Source organism: Alosa pseudoharengus, unplaced genomic scaffold (assembly GCF_046254945.1).
Source record: "Alosa pseudoharengus isolate Yale_2024_CS ecotype anadromous, Long Island Sound unplaced genomic scaffold, YU_APseudo_1.1 YU_APseudo_1.1_scf_6, whole genome shotgun sequence".
Lineage (NCBI taxonomy): Eukaryota > Metazoa > Chordata > Actinopteri > Clupeiformes > Clupeidae > Alosa > Alosa pseudoharengus.
Genome location: NW_027468848.1, coordinates 18,319,964 through 18,342,680, shown reverse-complemented (window position 1 = coordinate 18,342,680; position 22,717 = coordinate 18,319,964). Strand labels below are relative to the sequence as shown.

The following is a 22,717-nucleotide window of genomic DNA, read 5'->3' as shown; positions in this document are numbered from 1 at the left end:
AAACCCGCCCTCTGTGCATTTTTCAGTAGACCCCGGAAGCATACTTCTTTAAAGAGATAGCATAATTTTCATAGGGCGAGGGCTCAGAGGAACAGAGAAAATACCAAGGGGACAAGCCTTTACTGCTGTCGAGAGTGACATTACAGAAGAAAGGATTCTTCACACCATCATTTACTATCAGAGCCATCGATATTTCCGAATATTTCAGGCGACATCCCAACTCGGTGACGATAGGCCTACATTGTTGTTAAGCTTGTTGGAATTTAAATACTGACAGTTCAGTTCAGTTGTTATACATTCGATCGAGGCAGCAGCGACCAGTCTACCAGAACAAAAATATAAGGGCAAACTTGCTACAAAGGCGGTGGGAGTGCATTACGGTTTGCTATCTTAATCAGTGTATTGCATTCGCGCATTTTGACCTCGTCTGATATACCTGGTAAGTGGTGGCTTCTATTACCGTTTGGGTGAATGTTTTTTGTTGTGTGTTTTATGTCTTTATACGGGTTTCCCTTTAACGTAACTGTCTAGGCCAGACAGTGCTTCTCAAAGTAACGTAACATCTTTCGCAATATAACCTAGCAAATGTCACAATAAAAAGACACTTTCTCGGTGCCTATGATCAGCTACATAGGATCCAGATAAGCCTAAATCAAGTAGGCCTAACGTTAACATTAATAATGTCATGCAACCACCTTGAAATTCTGAATTTTAACATTAACCGTTGGTCGTGCATAATGCGTTGACTTGACTAGACGGATAGCATCTATAGGATCAGATTGATGTAAAGGCATTGGGTAGCCTATTATAAATGGTAGGCTAAGTTAAGTTATAACATTATGGGTTTTTTTTTCTCGTCAAACAATGACAGGCCGATGTGGTCGCCACCAGATCTGCAATATACGCTACAACATAGTCCCCACAATGGGTTTTACTTGTACCCATAGCCTGCTATTCATACGCAGGGGGCGTTTCTTCGCTTTGTCTGTGATTATTCTACATTCCTGCAACACCGTTGCAGTCTTACATAAAGACATAGCATGCTCACTTATTTGTCTGTTTGCAGTGAATAATGTAGTGCAATGATGTAAAGAAATAGCCTATGAATTAATTCTTAAACCAACGTCCTTTCATGAAAGGGTGTGTAGGCTACAATCCACGCTGTAAGCCTTAACCTTGTGCATAACTGATCGGGGATTTAACTAGGAGCCTAAGGTTGTCGTCCTTAAGTTAATTCGAATGTTCTGCTGCCATATGATAATCCTCGTTTTGTACCTTATCCTAATTATGGCACTGTACTGAGTGAGCATGGGCCATACCCACAAAGTCATCGCCAAGGCTGTATTTGCTTTGTGCATGAAGAGATCTGCCCGTCATTGAAGTAGGCGTGCAGGTTCTTGGATGACCAGAACACCTCATGCATGGCACACTAGTCATTCCTAGTCAAGGCTACAAAGCCTCTCCCATTGTCCTGTAAAACAGGAGAGCTTTTTATTGATAGTCTATCATGATGACGTCGAGCTTATAAATGATTTGCTTCTCTTGAGTAATCCACCATAGAGGGTATTTGCTGGTTGACTGAGTGTGTGTATGCTAGAAAATACTTCTTGTTGCTTCACATGAAAGTAAAAGCCTTACAAAAATGTGATTGAAATCAGGGTAAATAATGCTTATTAGAATGGTAGCCTATTTTAGTAGGCATATGCCACTGAAAACCAGCTCTGCCCCTTTTGTTGAAAGGGTGGTTATTCTTTTTCAATGGGCATACATCTCGCTATCTTTGTTTGATAATGTCCTGCATTGTTGTCATGCATTAAGAAAGAGCATTTAGTCTAATAGTGATATGACCCAAACAATGTACCACTGTGAATACCAAGAGTCCCTTATGGTATTTTCTCACCTGTGTATGGTTCAGTCAGTATCACTGTGTACCTGTCCTTGAATGTACCTAATCTGCCTTGGTTGGATAAGTATGACCCACGGACTCATGTGCTCCATTTTTTTCTTCCATCTTTGCCAAACACACCAGGACTGGCCATATCTGAAGAGTGCACTGAACCTATTCCATTGATCAGTTGCTTTTGGTAAGTTGTAGCTCTTTACATTTCTTTACATGTGAACAGGTATACAATTGCTAAGCATGATAGACTATCAATAAAAAGCAATTGCTAAGCAATTGTATAGGCCACTGCATCTTTTATAAGTCAATGATGTAAAATAATTTGATCCTTATAAAACCTATACCTTTAGCCGAGATAGATGGGATCTCATTTACAATGTTTAATCTGCATTTAATCTCATTGAGGTGGATAATGCCACAGCCTCATAGCATGCAAAGCCCTAAAGTCATTCTCTAAATGGGAAGCGCAGAGCCTCTATTCTCTTCTCATGTTCCTCATCATGAATGTTCAAACGGCACACAAATTGACTGGGGTGAAGGGTCTGACTGACCGCTTATGAGATGCTCATAATAAAGCCCTTTATGCCGTTGGAGACAAGACATATTCAGACAGTCTGTGTCTCAGATGTGGACACACACTGGGCTTCCTTACTGCATTCATCCCACAGCCAGGCAGCAGTAGCCTACATTATTCTGCCTCAGAGTCACTCAAGCAGTTGTGCAAAGCAGAGGCCTTTAAAAGACTCTCATTTCCCAGGGCATGCATGCCAACACTGACCCAATCCACTGTCAGGCATTAAAGTAGGAGAATGTGCAGGGTGGTTTGTGTATGTGTGTGTGTGTGTGTGTGGGGGGGGGGGGGGGGGGGGGCATTCGGTTTTTATCTTGAGAAATCTCAGTGGATTTGTTTAGATGTGATGGGCTGACCTTACGAGCGGCAAATGCTAACTGAAATTGGTCGGAAAGCATTTCCTTTAAACTCAACAAAGAAGAGCACTGACATGCATGTGGTCTGTGGGAGAGACTGTGAGAGTCTCTTGTCTGTCTTTGTATGCCCCTCCTTTCCCCCCCCACCCCCCTCCCCCTCCTCTCGTCTCCTCTACCAGTGAACTGTGTATGTGTATGGGTGTGCGTGTGAGAGAGAGGGAGAGACTGAGCCTCCTCTGAATCACTCATACAATCAAAAGGCTGGCTTTTGGCTGCAGCCTCTGTGTGCCTCTGCTAACGAACACAAACCACAGCGGGGCTGGAAGCGGAGGTGAGCCCGAGCCAAGCCAGCTGATCCTTGTGTGGAGTGCAAACAGCCTGCCCTTCTCTCTCTCTCGCTCTCTTTCTCTCGCACTCTCTCTCTCTCTCTCTTTTTCCAGAGGATTGTTGGCGTGCTGTTGCTCAAAGGTTGATAAAGACATAGGGTTTAAGGTAGAGGAGTTTAGCTAACAGCAACATCAGAAGATATGGCATGTTTTCTCAGTTGAACTGATTGCTTTGTCTGCTTTGATTAATCTGTGTTGGTTGTGGTTTAGTATGATATAGCAGGTTGAATCCAAATTAAATTCAGTCCAGCAGCTTGTTCAGTTGTCTGGAAGGTGTAATTACATGTGTATGCACTGTGGTTTAGTGTTTTTTATGTGTTTGTACCTAATGGTCTGTGTATGTGCAGCATGTGTGTGTGTGTGTGCGTGTGTGTGTGTGTGTGTGTGTGTGTGTGTGTGTGTGTGTGTGTGTGTGTGTGTGTGTGTGCGTGTGTGTGTATGTGGTGGCCTCTCCTGTCTTTGCTTGTCTCATAGAATGTGGAAACCTGTCAGTGTCAGTTTGTTGTTCTCTGGAGGCGGGTGTTTCTGTGAAGACCAGATTAGCCGCCTCCCCCGATCCCCACTGCGTCTCCTCTCTCTCTCTCTTCACTGACACGTTTTCCTGCCTCCGGGCCCTTGGTCAGCAGGGATCTGGCTCCTCCGTCAGCAGGTCCAGCCTCTTCTGTCACCCAGCGCAGCCCAGTCCAGCTCAGCCCCCACGTCCACCTTCATCAGCTAGCCTATCTTCCCCTCCCCCAGCCAGGATAAGCCTCCAGGATGAGTCCTTGGGTTAAGTGTGTGTGTGTGTGTGTGTGTGTGTGTGTGTGTGTGTGTGTGTGTGTGTGTGTGTGTGTGTGTGTGTGTGTGTGTGTGTGTGTGTGAGAATGTGTCCAGGTGGCTGAATGTACAGTACTGTACATTTGTCTGCTAGTGGTGTGAACATGTGTGTGTGCTTGTCAGTGTGTGGGCTATGTGGTGGAATACACATACATTAGTACACTTACCTCTTCCTGAAATATACCTAAAGCTGGTTGAATTTGTTTTACATTTAATACATGAGATCTTCACCCAGTTTCTTTTGTGAACTCACTGTCTGACTGTCTTTCTTTCTTGCCTTGTCTCTTTCTGTCTTTCTTTCTTTCTTTCTTTCTTTCTTTCTTTCTTCCTCCCTCTTTTTCTTTGCTTCTACTCTTTCTGTCCACAGCAGATGTGAAACTCGCTCATGAACATAGGTTAAGCCCCAATCCCTTTGCATAATGTGGGACAAGTGAGTCATGGCCATAGGAAATTAAGGATGGTCAGTCCCTGTAGACTCCTCACACTGCCTGACACTGATAAATGACTGGAAGCCTCTGAGAGTGTCCTTGAATTTGTGTACCTTGAACACACACACACACACACACACACACAGAGAGACAGAGAGAGACAGAGAGAGAAAGAGAGAGAGAGAGAGAGACACACACACACACACACACACACACACACACACACACACACACACAGGCAGAGGTTGCCTTTCCATTCTGCTGTATTCTTTCAAAAGGTTAATAGAAGATCAGTTCCCATCTGAGTCTTCAGACAGACACTGTGTTCCAATAAGGATAAAAAAAAAAAACACATCCAAACAGCCAAGCATGAGTTGGAACTGCCTTGCTATGATGTCCCTGCTCATGTTGGCCAACCCCCTCGTGTTCTGCCGAGCACAGAGAGCTCATTTCCACCGCCCCGGTGCCGGCACTGGCACGGCCTTGGTGGAAAAGAGATCAGAGTCACTCTATGGGAAACGTGTCTGGCACAATGACCCCCGAAATCCGTGCGCATTAAGGATGAATAGAGACAAGTGAAAGGGAGGCAGAGCTTTTGGTGGGATGCCTCCTGTGTGGAGCGCATAGCTCAGGGCTCTGTGAAAAGGGCACATGTTCTTCCAGGGCATTCCACTCCCCACTGCTGGCAGCCAGGCACTGTCACCAAGTCTCCATCCAGACTGGAGCAGAGCAGAGCGGAACTGAACCACACGGAACGACACGAGAGCACACCCCAAACTCGGCGTTGGATTTCTCTTCTCTCTCTCTCTCTCTCTCTCTCTCTCTCTCTCTCTCTCTCTCTCTCTCTGTCTTTTCTTTCTCTCTCCATACACACATACTCACTCAATCACTGACTCACACACACACTCACTCTTTCCCTAGTCAAGTCAAGTCAAGTTTATTTATATAGCCCATTTCATACACAGATGTCATTCAATGTGCTAGTGTATGTGTCTGTGTGTGTGTGTGCATGTCTGTGTCTGTGTGTGTGTGTGTGTGTGTGTGTGTGTGTGTAAGTAGTAGCCCATTAACATGACATGTATTAGCCATGCCCGCCCTTCTCTGTGAGAAAGAATTGCCCTGCAGTGCCTCAGGCAGCATACCTTTGGATCCCACTTGTTAAAAGGTTTGGGCTGTGGCCCTTTGAATCTCTCTCTCATGACACCCTCCCAGAGGAATCCAGCCTTAGTGCGTCAGGAAAAGTAGCCCCAAACTGCCCCTTCAAATTTTTGCTTGTGACTCCTGTGTGTCAAGGATGGGCCAGTAGTGTTAAAAGGTTTCATTAACCATTGGGTGTGTGTGTGTAGGCCTAAGCTATATGTGTGAAAGATAACAGCTGTGGTTGTTTCTTTACGCCAGTGTTCTTCTCATACACCCACAGATGGAGGCAGGACGGGGCAAGGCCAGTTTAGTATGCGGCCACGCCCCCGTTAGTCCATATATAGACGTGCCTGGTGAGCTCTTTAAAGGAGACGTGCTTTTGACTGTGCAGAGGAATGTTTTCAATAGAGGGGTGACACCCAATAGCAATTGCAATAGCAATATACGAGTGATGCAGACCAGTACACTGACTTCCGTTTCTGTAGGGCTGTTTGGAGATTTGTTGGTTTATATAATGCAAGAAATGCAAAAAGATACCAGAAGTGGAACTTGTTTTTCCCTCAAGCATGCACACAGAAACCCAAGCACAGACACACACACTCTCGCATACACACACTTACTTTCACACACACACATGCGCGCACGCGCGCGCGAGAGAGAGAGAAACTGAAAAAGAAGTCTCTTGTAGGAAAGGCAAGAATCCAAGAATGGCAGTATTCTCCCCATCATACAGACAGATGGTGCTCTGATTCAGCGCCTGTCTAAGAGAATACTTAATTAATAGAGGACACAATCAATTAATTAGATGTTTGTTAAGTAGTTCATTCTGTGTACCTACTCTAGCCTGGCTAACGTCAGACCTCATCTCATTGAGATGGGGTCTGGGAACTAGACATTCATTTTCTAGTATTTGAAACGTGGTTTACGAATGCCGTTTATTGGGCGCTACGAATGTCTATCAAATGCGTTTGTACGTAGCTCATAACGGCTTCGGTGTGTCGTCATCGTCTTGCTGCCCTCCCTCCGTTCTGTGATTGGTTCCTTCGTTGAGGTGAAAACGAAGTCCATAGAATCCAGGCTGCCTAGCAGCCTGAATTAAATTGCGCACGTAAGGCAGCATGGGAAAACCCAGGCTATACCTACTCTGAAACCACAGCTAGTTTTAAATTCTCCATTATGATTGTCTGACAAGCCTTCTAGAGTCAGCAGTATGGGCTATTCTAGTAAAAGACAAGACTACTGCTGTGAAGTGCCTGGTTTGGTGATCTTATCTGCATATGAAACTGCTATATTAATGTCATCAGCTGTATTAACAGTGATGCCAACTAGCTCCCATATGTTGCTATAGTTGGTCACATGTAAGGGCATTTTAATCTGGCTCGCCACATACAGTACGCACAGTCTTTACTGAAATAGCCCTGGCCATTGTTGAGCACATACCTCACACCACCTCACACAGCATATCACATACACATACACACACACACACACACACACACACACACACACACACACACACACACACACACACACACACACACACACACACACCGGTACTGTGTGCCTCTCCACCCTCTGCACCACTGAAGTCTCAGCCCTCTGTTCCTCTGCTGATAATGTTTTGGCCCAAAGTGCTTACATCACCACTGCTCTCAGCTGTGTACAGTGGCCCTTCTATCTGCTCAGCTGGTGCAAGTGTGAACAGGCCCACGTGCACTGCCCCCCACCCCACCCTCTGTGTGTACGTGTGTGTGTGTGTGTGTGTGTGTGTGTGTGTGAAAATGTGCGTTCACCGTGCTCCAGGGCGGTGGGGTGGTGGGGGTGCTGCAGGGTAGGAGGATTAGAGAGAGTGGCGTTGGTCATTTGCATCTCCTCTCCACGGCACCGGGCAGACAGACAGACAGGCAGGCAGCAGCAGCAGCAGCGTCTCTGTGGAATGCTGAAGCTGAGCAGAGCTGGTTCCTCTTCACCTGAGACTGAAGGCCCATCACACACAAATGCATTATGCACACTTGTGTATATGTATATATGCACAACATGTATATATGCACACTTGCACACACATGTACCGGTATGTGCATGCATATCTATGGAGTGTGTGCATGCATATCTATGGAGTGTGTGCATGCATATCTATGGGCTGTATTGGAGGTTGCAGTTCCTATCTGTGTTCTGCTGTAGAGGTGGCCGGCTGGTGGGCGGAGAATTGACTTTCCCCAAAGGTGATCAGCCAATGGGGACGGCCGCCATCGTGTCCGATCTCCCGCCCCCTGTCCAATGGGGTGCGAGGAATCTCCTGCTTTTCTCACTCTCTCTCTCCTCCTCTCCCCTCCCCTCTCTCTCTCTCTATATATGCGTTCAGTGCTGACTGAGCAACCGGGCACGCCTGAATGTATCAGCTGGGAGGAAATGAGCTGAAAAGGCAACGAAGAGAGAGCGAGAGAGGAGGAGAGGGAGAGAGAGCGGGTGAGAGAGTGACAGAATGAGAGAGAAAGAGGCTTGGAGGGGGTGCTGAGAGTGCTGAGAGTGGGAGAGAGAGGTGGGGGTATAAGAAGGCAGCGTGAACAGCTTTCATTGTGTTCAAGTTATTTGGGGGTGAAGACGGAGGGGCTGGGTTGGGTGACGAGGGGGGGGGGGGGTAAAAGAGCTGCAGACAGTTTTTAAGGGGTTCAGGGGGGGGCAGTGGGGTGACAGAGTTTGTGGGTAAGTGCCAAAAAGAGACTGTGAGTGGGAGAACGTTTCTGTGTGTGTTTTTGTGCGTGTGTGTGTGTGTGTGTGTGTGTGTGTGTGTCTGCACGAGTGATTTGAGAAAGCGAGCAAGGGGAGGGCTGAGCTGAGACGAGAGCTAGAGTGAGAGAGTGTGTGTGTGTGTGTGTGCGCTTCAGAGTTGGGCATACCAGAATAGCTGCGAGAGGGCTGCCACAGTATAAACAGCCTAATCAGTCAGGCCTTGTGGACGCATTTGAGCAAGAACCTTTTTTTACGGAGGATTGTCTCTCTGCCTTTCTCTCTCTGCCTTTCTCTCTCTCTCTCTCTCTCTCTCTCTCTTTCACTCTCTCTCTCTCTCTCTCTCTGTTTTCTCTCTTCAGAGAGCTCTCCGGGGGGAGGAAGCAAAGAAAGACTGAAAGAGCAACCTGCTACATGCAACTGCCTGCAAGAGTCTTCAAGCCTCACGGAGCCTAGGCCAGAATAACAACAGCAGACACACACAGAGGCAAACACAGCAGGGCAAGGAGGGCTTTGAAGGCTTTTTGGGAGGGTAAGTCTTAGACATGTGGTGTAGTCATATGCTTACTGATTGTGTATGCATGTCTTTGTTTGTGTTTCTCTCTCTTGATCTCTCGCATTCTCTCTCTCTCTCTCTCTTTCTCTCTGACTGTCAGGAAGACAGAGTGAGAGAGATAGATAGAGAGTCAGAGAGAGAGAGAGAGAGAGAGAGACTCATTGAATCATTTGATTCACCTTTTTATATATTTTCCAATCCCATGGGATCCAGTGGTTTGGAATGCAGTCATTGCTAATGCCTGCGTTACAACATTTTCTCTTTGCTCTCCTACTTTTCTCTTCTGCCAGCAAATGAACGCCCCACAAAAACTCACTGAAATACCAATTTCTCGACTAACATAGCTTAACTCCACCACTCCGGCGGCTGTGTGGTTATCTCCACTCAGATGCATGTGTGCTTGTTTAGCGTTGTTTGGGTGTGAAATTCACACGAGCGTGTGCGAAATGAGACAGGAAGTCCTGGGTATAGAGGCTCTTTAAATGGCCTCGCCGTGCTTCAGTGTCAGAAGCACAGTCCTCAGGCATTGGACTCAGTGCAGGCAGGCAGGCAGGCGTCTGTTATCTCACAAGCCTCCTGTCGGACAGCATGTGTAGGCTGGGTGGGGTTCAGCTCTGGGCCAGCTGACTATGCAAGGCTTTTTCTTGGGATTGATGTGACTTTTAATGTTATCTCATGTGTGTGTGTGTGTGTGTGTGTGTGTGTGTGTGTGTGTGTGTGTGTGTGTGTGACTGTGTGTGTGTGTATGTGTGTGTGTGTATGTGTGTGTGTGTGTGTGTGTGTGTGTGTGTGACTGTGTGTGTGTGTGTGTGTGTGTGTGTGTATGTGTGTGTGTGTGTGTGTGTGTGTGCGTGTGACTGTGTGTGTGTGTATGTGTGTGTGTGTATGTGTGTGTGTGTGTGTGTGTGTGTGTGTGACTGTGTGTGTGTGTGTGTGTGTGTGTGTGTGTGTGTGTGTGTGTGTGTGTGTGTGTGTGTGTGTGACTGTGTGTGCGTGTGACTGTGTGTGTGTGTATGTGTGTGTGTGTATGTGTGTGTGTGTGTGTGACTGTGTGTGTGTGTGTGTGTGTGTGACTGTGTGTGTGTGTGTGTGACTGTGTGTGCGTGTGACTGTGTGTGTGTGTATGTGTGTGTGTGTATGTGTGTGTGTGTGTGTGTGTGTGTGTGTGTGTGTGTGTGTGTGTGTGTGTGTCTGTATGTGTGTGTGTGTTTTAATCTCGCGTGTACTTTGCCTCTGGTGAATAGCTTGAGTATCTGCGTATATAGATGTTGAGTGCACGTGAGCATGCTCTTTGCCAGCTTGTGTTTCAGGTGAGCTTGTCTGAATGGATGTGGTTTACTTCAGGAGTCATTAGAGCTCTGTGTGTAAGAGCACAGTGGTAAAAGAATTGAAATCAGATGAAGTTTGGAAAAATAATAAGAATATTTTCCTCTTCAAACAATCCTTGACCCTGTATGTGAATATGGGAACACAACTAATGTCACTGAATTCAACACCTGAAAAATCTATTCTAAGGGTTAGACTTGCACCTTTACCCTAATTAGACTGTGTGTGTGTATGTGTGTGCACATGCTGCGTTTGTGTGTGTGTGTGTGTGTGTGTGTGTGTGTGTGTGTGTGTGTGTGTGTGTGTGTGTGTGTGTGTGTGTGTGTGTGTGTGTGTGTGTGTGTGTGTGTGCATTTGTACTCCTCCAAGAAATCCGAGGTTGCACCCTGCATTGTGTTTGCTGGCACTGGACAGTTAACTTCCTGTTCTAACAATAAACACAAAGAACCAAGACAACCAAGCAAAAAAACAACACATGTTCCCACTGACAGTAGCCTGACCACGAGCTAAGCCTAACGCAGCCCAGCCCAGCCAGCTGCCCTCTGCTCCGACCCAGGCGCTCTCTCTCTTTCGCCAACCCCCTCCAGCAACAAGTGTCTTCACGCAGTGGCCACTGCCGGCGATGCTGCCGAGGTGAGCATGAGACTGTCTGTGAGGTCTTATTTAGAGCCGACCCAGGCACATGACCCACCGCAGTAAGAGAGAGCTGCACGGCTGAAAATAAAATGGGCGCCACGACCCCACCAGCACCTCCACCAGCGCTCCTCCCCACTTTTCTCCTCCCCTCTCCTCCCCTCTCCTCCAGCCTCTTTGCTCTACACTGCTGTGCAGTCTGTGCAAAAACAGAAGAGCCCCACACCGCCTCCCCACACCTCGTCTCAGTTACTGCGTGAGCAAACTAGCTGAATGTACTCCTAACTGCTGCGTGAGCAAACTAGCTGAATGTACTCCTAACTGGCAGCCTTGAAGTATGAAGATGTCAGTGAGTCAGAGGTTCTCTGATATCACAGAGCCTCTTCTGAAATCAAAAGTTCCAGCCTGTGTCACTTGTCGCCAGCATAATATCAAATTAAGTAGGAGCAAAATGAGTGTCATTGAACTCTGATGAGGCCAAAAGAGTCAAGTCAGGATTCCTCTCCCAAGATAAGAAATCGGGCGTCTTTATCGGTCCCTTCTTGGTGCATTCGAGGGACGTCGCGTCAGCAGTTCAGGAAGTGTTCAACAGTCTTACAGCTGGCCTCTGAAGGCGTAATGTGCCCTGGCAGAGCAGAGCAGAGAGCTCAGGTGAACAGAGATAAAGAAACAGGTTGGGCTGTTGTGGTGTTGTGGAGATCTGCCTCATTAGCTGTTTGCCACCAAAGTGACAATAAATACTCCAGCCCTGCCCTGCCCCTGCCCCTCCCCCTCAGCCCTCACCTTCCTTCCCTCCACAGACCCCATCTGGAAGCCAAGGGACTTTGAGTAAATACAGTGTAGTGGAGTGTGTGTGTATGAGAGGGAGAGAGAGCACAGGGGGATGATCTCTTGAGGTTTGTCATTTCACACACATACACACACACACTCTCAAACACACAAAGGGTATTATTGTTAGACAATCATATTGTATTTAGTGTGTGTTCTATGTTTAATTCAGTTCATGCATACAGACACTCTGCGTCAGTAAATGACTTAAATACATCAAAGGGAAGTTGCCAGGCATGAGTCACTGTCTGAAGCAACTGGAGCTGTTCTTGCTGGTGTGGAAACAGATGGCAGACCAGCCTGGCAGCTAGGTGTTGATAGACATGTTCAGTATTGTGCAATTAACACAATACAATTTCTTTTTCTCACAACACAATTTCTTTTTCTCATATTAGTGGCTTGGTGTGTGATCTTTTGGTGGTTTTGTCTTGTCACAGTTCACTCACATGCAACACAAACATGCACAGACAGGCACACATAGCTATTACCATTGATTAGTTATTGACTCAGAGACCGGTGGTTATGTGTCTGTAATAATCCTTCACACTGATTTTTTGCCGTGAACTGTTCTGACCGTGACATAACTTGGTCAGCTGTGTAGTCTAGGACTGTGAATATGACCCACTTTATAACAGCTGGGCAGCAATGTGACTTTCAGTGATGTCACACACGCTGCAACAGAGCCAAAGTCAGCTTTCTATCTCCCACACCCACTCAACCAGTTTCCTTCCCCTTCTCTCTCTCTCTCTCTCTCTCTCTCTCTCTCTCTCTCTCTCTCTCTCTCTCTCTCTCTCTCTCTCTCTCTCTCTCTCTCTCTCACTCAACCATTTAGATCTCCTCTGCCTGGCCATTACATTTTAGCTGAATCCTTTGTACCACATACTGCAACATCTAATCTCTTGCTTGTTGCTCTCTCTTGCTTGTTAAGCTTACATGGGGAAATGTATTTTTGTCGTAACAGTGTGCCGATATGGAGTTGCACGAGCAGGGCTTGGCAGCTGTTGCGGTTTAGGTGACGACAGACTGTGACACATAATCTAGAAATGATGATCTGTGATGACGTAACTGAATTGCACAGAAGTTGCTAGAAATGTGCAATCTGCTGAAGCATCAGTACGGTGCTGTAGTGCTACATGTCAAGGTGGAAACAAAATACATCCCTGATACATTTGTTTTGCTGTATTTGCTGCATATATATTTTATGTGGATATTAATATGTGTTCAGTGTTAAGGATTGTTGTTTAGCCTGGAAAAGTGCCTTCATTTTGACATTCTTACATCACTGTGTTTGTTATGGCAGTGTCTTGTTGTTTTTGTCCTGACTATACAAAGACTCTGAGGCTTTACAAAGACTCTGTTGTATTTTTGCCTTCCTTATTACCTCATGTCCTTGATCAGGTCATATTTTTGTCACAAAGACACTGATGTTTGTGCCAGTCATTTCAAGTCACATGGTGTCAATTTAGTCCTTGTCCGCCAAACGTATTGGCCACTCAGCTGACCTGATGTAAATAGTGCCTTAAGGGACCTTTGTCCTAGATGGGCTCACATGAATATGGTTTCCAATCTTATCAGGGACTGACTTCCAGTGGTTTGGCCAGTTGTTGACTGTCAGTGATTGATTTGATCTGATCGACTGGGATCAGGGACCTCTGACTCCTCAGCTCGTGATTTCATCAGCTTGTCAATTGATTGACTCCAGGGCAGTGTGGCTGAACTAGCAGCAGTCGCTGGGAGCTGTCTAATGAAAAGGACGAGACACAGAAGTGTTCCATGCGTCTTCATGGATGATAATAGGCATCTGTGGAATGGCTGCACATGAAGCACTTGAGCATGTCGCCAACACATTGCTAACTGCTCTTTATTTTGTAGGAAACTTCACGTACGTGTCATCTCCCATACAATTAAACAGCTACTCAACAAAATCAGGGTTGTGTGTTTTCCATGGGTATATGTCACTTCATGTCTGAAGTCTGAAGTCATGTGATGTCTCCAACTCCACTGTGTTTGGTGATGTGGAGCAGGATGTGTGGATGAATCTCTGATCTGTGAAAATGAATTTTCCCAAGGGGACAATAAACCAACAGGCTACTGTAATTTCCCAACTGTTAGCCGCGCTTTATACATTGATTTTGCAAAATTTCTTCAGCTATGAGGTTAATACACGGGGGCAGTTAATGGTATTAATATGGTTTTATTTTTTTTAACCTCAATAAAACACTGTCCTGCGGTTTATACACAATATGGCTAATACACAGGAAATTACTGTAACTAACTAACAGATAGTGCATAATTGTGTCTAGTGTATAGCAGATGTCTTGAACACAGGCTGGGCGTATGAGCGTGACCTCTGACCCTGATTTGTCTCTCTCTCCTGCCTAGGCTTCACTCACTGGAATGCCTGAGACGCAATGCAGCCGCTGAGGTGCCCCCCACGCCCAGGTGCCCAGGAGGGGCGTGCCAGGCCGCTGGCCCCATCGCGCAGGAGGAACCGCAGGAGAGAGACTGACCCCGCTACCCGTTCACCAGCGCTGCCTCTGCAGGCCCTGCCTCCTCATTGACACTTTGCCCTCGGGTGAGTTCCACAGACACCCCGGTCATGTGGCCAGTCTTGAGGCTGCTGCTTGGCCTTTGGCAACGCTGTGGGAAATTGAAATGATGGACAACAGAGCCCCAAGTCACACAAGTGTCTTGTGCATGGACAAATGCTATTGTGTGGCATCTGGTAGTATTGAGATGACCCATTAATGTTTAAGAATATTTCTTTTCCTCATGGTATTAAATTAGCAAATAGATTTGACATTAGTTATTAGATAAGTCAGACTTTTGTCAGGCTTTAGTCAGACTTTAGACTTTTCATTTTAGGCTGTGTGTCTGAGCCAAGCAGTTATGTTGAGTGAATTGCCTTTGTATGCAACTGTATTGCAATTGCTAGTTAAGCTCTGCTTTTTTTGCCTTACCCTTAAACAGCCATAAAATCCATGCTGACTGAATGGTTGCTCTGTGCTCCGCCGTTAGACTGTCTGTCCGGGAATGCTGTTGTTGGTCTTCGGAGGGCAGCCTTGGAGATGGAAGAGCAGCAGGGTTAGGCTTGGGCCACGGGCACTGCACAGCTCCGGGGTGGGTGCCGAGCAGCCTGGAGTGCAGACACAAACTACGACGACACAGAGGTGGGTCAGGGCATTTGTGAAGTCTACAGCTAATAATACACTTTTTCAACACTGTTGCTGGGCAGTGTTCCTGGGTATGTTCAGGCACATTACCCTTTAGTAGCACTTTAATCATTAGTTGCACTTTAATCATTAGTAGATAGATTATCACAATCATCCAATCAGAACACATGGAACCAGTTCGGTTATTGCCCAGCAACACTGCCGACAAAGTTGCCTTGTGTATCATCAAGCTTCTACAAACTTGACAGAAGGCTTCTTGTAGCAATAGTGTACTAGGTCATGTGCCCTTAATGTCTTTGTGGTTTTAGCATAGCATTTTACCTTTAAACTCCTATATTAAAATACAAATACATAGAAATAGGCATGGCTCGTCCATTGTAGTTATTCATTGTTGATTGTAGGTATTGATCATTGTGTTTATAACATACATGACACTGATATATCTTTGTCTTTGTGTTTAGGTGCCACACGGCCAGGCACTGTAAAGAGACTGTTGTGCTATCCACAGGGGAGCGTAGCGAGGATCCCACTCTGTAAAGCAGGGCTCCTGTAACACTGTAGCGCTCTTCACCCGGACCTCCGGCTATTTGCACTTCCAAGAACTCTTGGTCATTCTCTAGGCCCTGCTGCCCAAGTCCCAGCGGCTCAGTACACACAGCAGAGCCATGCGTCACATTCATGTCGAGCTGGCTCGCAAGGAGCCCGCAGTCCAGCTCCCAGCACAAGAAGGGGACCTGCCGCCGACCAGCACCCCAGCAGAGGGGCCCGACCTCGGGGCGCGCAGCGGCGTCCCCAGGCCCTTCGGGGAGGAGGAGATCCGTCTCCAGAAGGTGTACCAGCTGTCCATCTTCTCGCAGAGAGGGGGCTACTCGGAGGTCGGCGAGGGGCAGCGGGCGTCCCGCGTGGGGCTGAAGAGGAGCCTGGAGGAGCCGGTCAACCCGCTGGCCCACAAGCGGCTGCACGAGGCCACGGCGGAGGACGAGGACGTGGACGTCCCGCGGGCCGAGGTGCTGTGCGGATCCACGTCCGCGGAGCCGTTCTACTCCTGCGCCCTGCTCGAGTGTAATAATAATAACAACAATAGAGACCCAGAGAGCCCCGCGGCCCGGACCCCTCCGAGGCCCCAGCCCCCGATGTCCCCCACCTACAACTCCATCCCTGCCCGCCGGCCTGCCCAGCACAACCACGACCGGCCGGTCCCCGACGCCTGGGCGCCGCTCTCCCCCAAGTCGCCACCGATGGTCGACGTCTTCCGGACGGGCGATGCCAGCGGCGTCTCCCCGGTGCTCAGCCCCGAACCGCCTCCGGGAGGCGACGCCCCGGCCCACTCCATCGGGTCACCGCCGCACAGCGAGGGCTCCAGCAACGGGACCTCGGCCGCGGTCGAGCAGGGCAGCTCCTGCACAGTCTCCGCACGGAGCCCGAGCCCCCCGCTCCCCTCCGCCAGCCCCAAGAGGCTCTCCGAGGCTCTGGAGTGGGCGGCCAGCTTGGAGTCCACCCCGCCCGATCACAGGGTGCTGCCCACGGCCACCAACGGTGTGCCCTCCAACGGCGCCCACTCCTCGGAGAAGACGCCGGTCGTCGACCCCCGGCCGTCGTCCCCCTCCTCCTCTTCCAAGTCATCCTTGTCCACCCATTGCCCGGCCAAGAAGAAGCTGCTGTCGTCCAGCGACACGGGGGAGTCTTGCTCCGAGGACGAGGGCCCGTCCACTTCCAAGAGGAGCCGCCTGGCGCTGCTGGCCCCAGGGCTGGGCTTGGCCTCCTGCCGGAGCACCGACGCCAAGGCCGCGCCCTTCTGGAACCACCTGCTGCCCTCAGCCCGCCAACACCACAAGGTAAGTGTGCTAATGCCACCGCACGATTCCACTGCACCACGGGTAGAGAGAGAACAGGGAAAAGGAAGAAGGGACAGAAACGTAAAGCTGCCTAAAACTTCTAGGAAGGAATGAGGCCCTGTGTGTGTGTGTGTGTGTGTGTGTGTGTGTGTGAGAGAGAGAGAGAGAGAGAGGGAGAAAGAAAGATTGATAAATGGACGTGGAAAGTGGAAAAGAGTGATGCAAACTCTTTTCTTTACTTTTTTTGTCCAGTGGTTGAAATGAGTGGAGTCCAGAATAAAGCCTATTGAGCGCCCCATTGTTCATCAGGTGTGTGCTTTCGCACCACCTCACAAAACACACGGCTTTTTCTGGGTCCACGTTGGAACATATCATATTCTGTTCCAGAAAGACTTTGGGGGCTTGGTTGGTGGCCCGGAGAGCTGATGCAGTATGTCTCTCTCTCTCTCTCTCTTTTTTTCCCCCACACTGGGCTCACGGACCCAGTGCTCTGTGGGAGGCGGAGAGGTGAAGGCGTTGCGTGCAAGGACATGCATGGTTGATGGGACCCTCCACAGGAACCGGGCGAAGGCTTGTCCCACAGATAGAACGGCACGGAGGGGACGCTGTGAGAGCAGATAGGCAGAGATAAGAGAAAGGAATGAGAGAGAAAGACATAGCCTGCAGATAGCCAGAGAGAGAGAGAGAGAGAGAGAGAGAGAGAGAGAGCTGGACCATGCTCAGTGGAGCTGAACCACAGCTGATAGTAAGGCCTAGCTGACAGAGAGTGGCTCAGGGAGGCCATGGGCAGCTTAGACTACAGCTGTGCCTGGGACCCAGAGTCCACACCTCCACAACCTGTGAGTAAAGACGCAGAACGGAAAGAAAGGAGCAATTCTGTCCTATTGATGTGATCATGCTCTTATCTGTATCTGTGTCTAATGTTTTGTTTTATGTGTCAGCTTGTATCTGTGTCTTTGTATAGAGCAGTGTTTTTGATAATTGATGATGATGGTAAATGAGAGGTGACTAATGACTAACATATATAATCTCATACATATTACTCTGGGCTTGTGCTTGGCAGGGTGCCCCAGACTGTACCCGATCAGGAAGAAGACTGAAAAGTGGGATCAGGCTCAAATCGTAAGTTTCTGCTCTTTAACTCTAGATCATCTGAAAGGAGGTAATTTCAGTCGGAATAATGACCAGTTCTTCCTATGGGGTTGGCTTATTGTGTTGTGTTGTTCATTTATTTAAACTGGTACCGTGTATTAAACTACAGGTTTTTTGAATCTGTGTTGATGTGGAGGAGTGCTCAAAACGATGTAATATGAATGCAAAACGTTTTAAAAATCCAAGGAAAAATTGGACGCATAAAATATTTTTTTACATTTTCATTATCAAATATACAGCTCCTAACACCATCTTGCAACTGTTTAGTAAATGGCAGCCGTCACGGAACCTAATGCCAAATTTGCGTCATCACAGAAAGTTAGACCTGACCCTAATTGCTAGGATTTGTAGAACTGATAAATGTTCATGGAGTTCCTTGGTTGTTTGTTGTGAAGTCTTGAGATGCATTGGAGATTTTTCAGAGATGTCCTTGTTTGTGATCTGTGTGTCCTGCTGCCCTTACCAGACGCCAGTTGCGCAGTGGCCGGCGGACGGACAACTGTCACTCGACTCGAGCCGTCTGGCCCTCTTCCTCCATTAGCCGCTCACTCCTGGGCAACTTTGAGGTACGACACACACACACGCATGCACACGCACACACACACACACACACACACACTTAACAGTACATAGTTATCATGTACTCATACACACATATATAGTATAGATAGGCGATACACTCACATGCAAATGTTTATAATTGTCACCACACAGACTTGTATCATATTTCTTTACTCACTTTTACTGTCTTTATGTGTAAACTGGCCACAAAGCATAGTGAATTGTTGTTTTTACTCATAGTATAGTAGGAAAAAAATATTTTTAAATAATATTCACTAGCGTGTCTGTTCCTGTCTTACACATGTAGGCTGCTGGAACACATAAATAATGAATTTTAATCCGTGGTAAAGGGATTGTCTATAGGGAGTCTCTAGAAGCTTTTATCTCACCTTCACAAGTGACCACAGAGCTAAGTTGCCAGTGACCACACCAACCCACACTAATCCACGTCCTCTGTCCCGTCGTGTGGCTGAGCAGGAGTCCATACTGAAGGGGCGCTTCTCCCCGTCGGGGCGGATCGAGGGCTTCACTGCTGAGATTGGGGCCAGTGGCTCCTACTGCCCCCAACATGCTACGCTGCCTGTTCAGGTCACCTACTACGATATCTCAGAGCACAGTGCACCATCACCTTTCCTAGTAAGTGTGCGTGTGCGTGTGTGTGTGTGTATGTGTGTGTGTGTGTGTGCGTGTGTGTGTATGTGTGTGTGTGTGTGTGCGTGTGTGTCTGTGTGTGTGTGTGTGTATGTGTGTGTTTTGTGTAGATGCGTGAGGGCACACAACTTACAGCATGTGAATCGGTCTTCTTCTGAGGTCACTAAACGTTATCCTATCCTCTGCATTATTCTGTTCTGAAAGTTATCATCTTATCGTTTGTGTGAGCTGAACATGTTACGTGATGTCCATGTAAAAGTGATCTGTTTGTCTTTGTTCCGCTTGTCATTCACCTGTCATTGTCCCCGTCACAGGGTGTGATCTCCCTGGAGCCACTGGGGAAAAAGGGATATAGTGTGCCCAAAGCAGGGACCATTCAAGTGGTGAGTGATTGCACCATTAGCAGCAGACAGAGAAATGGTCAGACAGTGTCACGTTATGCAGGAATTAATCATCGGACTAATGTCTGGGTTATGAGCACCGCAAGCGATAAGATAAGATTAATATGTTTGTGTAGTTCAGGACACAGTTAACTGTGATGCTGATACCATGTCCAGGTTTTAAAAGCTATCTGATATCATGTGCTGATTTTAGTAGCCCTCTAATATATATTTATACTCACGATACAAGCGTTATCTTTTTACACCGCACATCCAGTTTCTTTCTTTTTTTGGTGGGGTGCTCAGTAATAAAAGCCAAAGAAGAAGCAGTAGCCTGCATGCGTGCGTGCGGGCGTGTTTGTTTGTTTAGTTCTTTACACTGATCTCTGGGGTAAATAGTAATGCCATGTCCTCCTCTCCTCCTTCAGACCTTATTCAACCCCAACAAAACTGTGGTGAAAATGTTCCTGGTGACGTACAACTTTGGAGACATGCCTGTCAATCACATGACCTTCCTGCGTCACCGCATCTTCCTGGTACCCGTGGACGAGGGGGAGGGGTCAGAGAAGGCGGGCCCGACCGAGGACGTACAGGTGGACAGGAAGAAGATTCTCTGCTACTTGATACACCTCAGGTACATATTTCTTTTGTTTTACTTCTCATTCAGTGTGTGGCTTGATGTCTGGCATCATACGGCATTGCAGCATTTAAAAATAGAATCCAAACTAACCATGTATTAACAATTTTGTTGTTGTTGTTGTTTTTGTTTTTTTCCAACCCAAGATTCCAGAGTTCCAAATCTGGGAAAATCTACTTGCACAATGATATCCGGCTGCTATTCTCCCGAAAATCCATTGAAGTGGACACAGGGATTCCTTACGAGCTGAAATCTTTCACCGAGGTGCCAAGAAACCCCAAGTACTCCCCACGCGTGTGATCCTCTCCAGCACTGCCTGTCCTGCCTAGCGCAGGCAGGAACCCTACAGAAAGACGGCTCCAACTAATAGGACTACAGAGGAATAATGCTGACTTGAATCCTTACACACACACACAAAAACACACAAATGAATGCAGAGGCAAACACACAGACACAGACATTCTTGCTTGCTTGGTGCAGGTGCAAACTCATGCACACACACAGAGGACTAATGCTGACTTGAATCCTTACACACACACACACACACACACACACACACACATACACACACACACTTACATACAAATGCATATCACACTCACTCATGGAGACTCCACTTTTGAGTTCAGTGTTTGTGCATGCCTTGTGACTAGACTGAGTTTTCCTCTAGTGCCGTAACTTCACACAGTAAGTATCTGCCCTTCACTCTGTGTGCACCCACCCCCTCGCCTCATCGTGGACCAATCACAGTCGTTGTTGCCACAGTGGGATCCAATCAAATATGCAGTGATAGGCTTCAGTGACTTTTTCCCATGCATCTACGGAGAAAGAAAAAAAAAGTTGAATCGTGAAGGGGGGGCATCAGCATGAATGGACCTTTTGAGTGAGCCTTGGACTCCCTTCCATATCCCTGGTTCTTATTCTTGGAAAGGGAAGTCATCGCAGCTGTGGCACAGGTTATGGAGCTCCACAAACGACAGAGTACACCTTCATGCAACAGACGTTTAAAGACCTCCAGGCATGGATTATATTGGGGTGTGAGGGGGAGAGCAAGGAGAATCCATTTTTTTTTTTTTGGGGGGGGGTGGGGTGGTCTCCCCTGTCTGAGTCCCACCTTTCTCAATGCGTGTAGACAGACTGAAGGACACTCCACTGCTCTCAAGGACTCAATGCTGTTACATACAGTCCAAACAAGCAAACATGGGGAGCAGACACAAGCCGTAGTAATTAATTTATGTTCGAAATTGTCTTAAAAAAAAAAAAGCAATATGCTGCACAATAGAAGGTGTGATTTTTCTTAGCGGGGGGTGAGCACTTTGGTGTCCGTGAGGACGGAGGGATGTCTGGAGTGCTCTGCCTGTAGAAAGGGAGTGAGAGGGAGGGAGGGAAGGAGAGGGGTTGGGGAGGGAAGTGTGTGTGTGTGTGGGGGGGGTAATGGGGGTATTTAAATGCAAAACAAAAAAGTTGTATATGTATATTTAAAAAGATTAAACTCTGCGACTTGCGAGGACACCCTGGCTGATTGTGTTTTTGTGGATGACTCCATGTTTAGTCTCCCCTGTTCAGCTGTTCATTCTTCAGGTGTTAATACCTCATGAGGTTCAGTACAGACTGTGTTCATGATCGCCAGCACTGACGCCTCAGGCATGTGTGCGGCATGACGTCCACACACCCTCCCTGCCACAGAGTGCATTTCCTACCATTTAAAACCAACTTTACAAGCGCTTCACTATTGACGCAGGTTTGATGAGATTTTCATCTGCCAAATTTGCTGCAAGCACAGTCCCACTTTCCCATGTGAGAGAACTTGAGGTGATTAAATCCCATCTCTAAGTAAGGCTTGGGGGAAGGAAGTGGGGGGGGGGGGGTGGTGGATCATGTCTAAACATTCTCCTCATGTATAATGCAGAGTCTGTAGAGGGAGTTAATGTGCTGGGCCTGTGGAGAGTCCTAAATAATGTAACCAGCACAATAAACTTTTAGAGCTTAGTTGAAAGGAGGGTGGGGCGGGGGTGACAGTCCCAGTGTGAACCCCCGGATCTGCTCTGGTCCGAGATGAGAAACAGAGGAGCGGAGAGAGGTGGGGAGGGGTGAGGGGATGCCGGGGTGCCTGAGAACGAGAGAAGTCCTCACAACCCAGAGAGGCATGAATAATTCATGCCATGCTGAGCAAATACAGCACTTCCCAACGTGGACACAATAGGCGTCCACAAAAGCCCGCCGCGATCAACCACCTATTCATCTTACCCAGGGCTCAGAACACAGAGAGGCTGAACCACCGGCAGCCAAATACCTTTCAACTGGAAGGGCTTTCATTAAAGGATCTCAAAAACGTACACAACCATTTTTTATGGTGCCAAGAAGGCTTTAATAAAACCTTGCACCTGAAAACGACAATCCATAATTAAACAGATTTTCCCAGAGTTTTGTGTGTTGTGTTGGTGCCAAAAACAAGTCTTATGTTTACATAGCTTAATGTATGCAAGTCTTATGTATACATAAAACATAATGTGAAACTAGATGATAAGCAGAACATATTCAGTGTTGTGAAGATGAAACTCAGTATTGTTGTGATGGCTATGTCAGTAGCGTTCACAGATGTCTTTGAGACATGAGAGCTGGAAAGTGTGGGGGTGGTCAGCTCATGTGTCAGTGACTAAT

At 47.5% G+C, this 22,717-nt stretch overlaps 1 protein-coding gene across 3 annotated transcripts; it reads left to right on the top strand.

Annotated features, from left to right (window-relative positions):
• Positions 1-82: 82 nt before the first annotated feature.
• On the top strand, positions 83-21,433 carry atosb (atos homolog b). Of its 3 annotated transcripts, none has more exons than XM_076270054.1 (12): positions 83-439; positions 2,030-2,084; positions 8,687-8,856; positions 14,050-14,242; positions 14,686-14,837; positions 15,302-16,675; positions 17,739-17,797; positions 18,294-18,393; positions 18,866-19,024; positions 19,354-19,422; positions 19,848-20,053; positions 20,203-21,433. In XM_076270054.1, the coding sequence occupies exons 6-12, from the start codon at positions 15,506-15,508 to the stop codon at positions 20,354-20,356; spliced, it is 1,917 nt and encodes a 638-aa protein (XP_076126169.1). In that variant the 5' UTR covers positions 83-439; positions 2,030-2,084; positions 8,687-8,856; positions 14,050-14,242; positions 14,686-14,837; positions 15,302-15,505; the 3' UTR covers positions 20,357-21,433. The 3 variants fall into 3 exon arrangements, with proteins under 3 accessions (XP_076126169.1, XP_076126170.1, XP_076126171.1); XM_076270055.1 differs by having other exon boundaries at positions 14,638-14,837; XM_076270056.1 differs by lacking the exons at positions 83-439; positions 2,030-2,084 and adding an exon at positions 7,955-8,063.
• Positions 21,434-22,717: the final 1,284 nt, after the last annotated feature.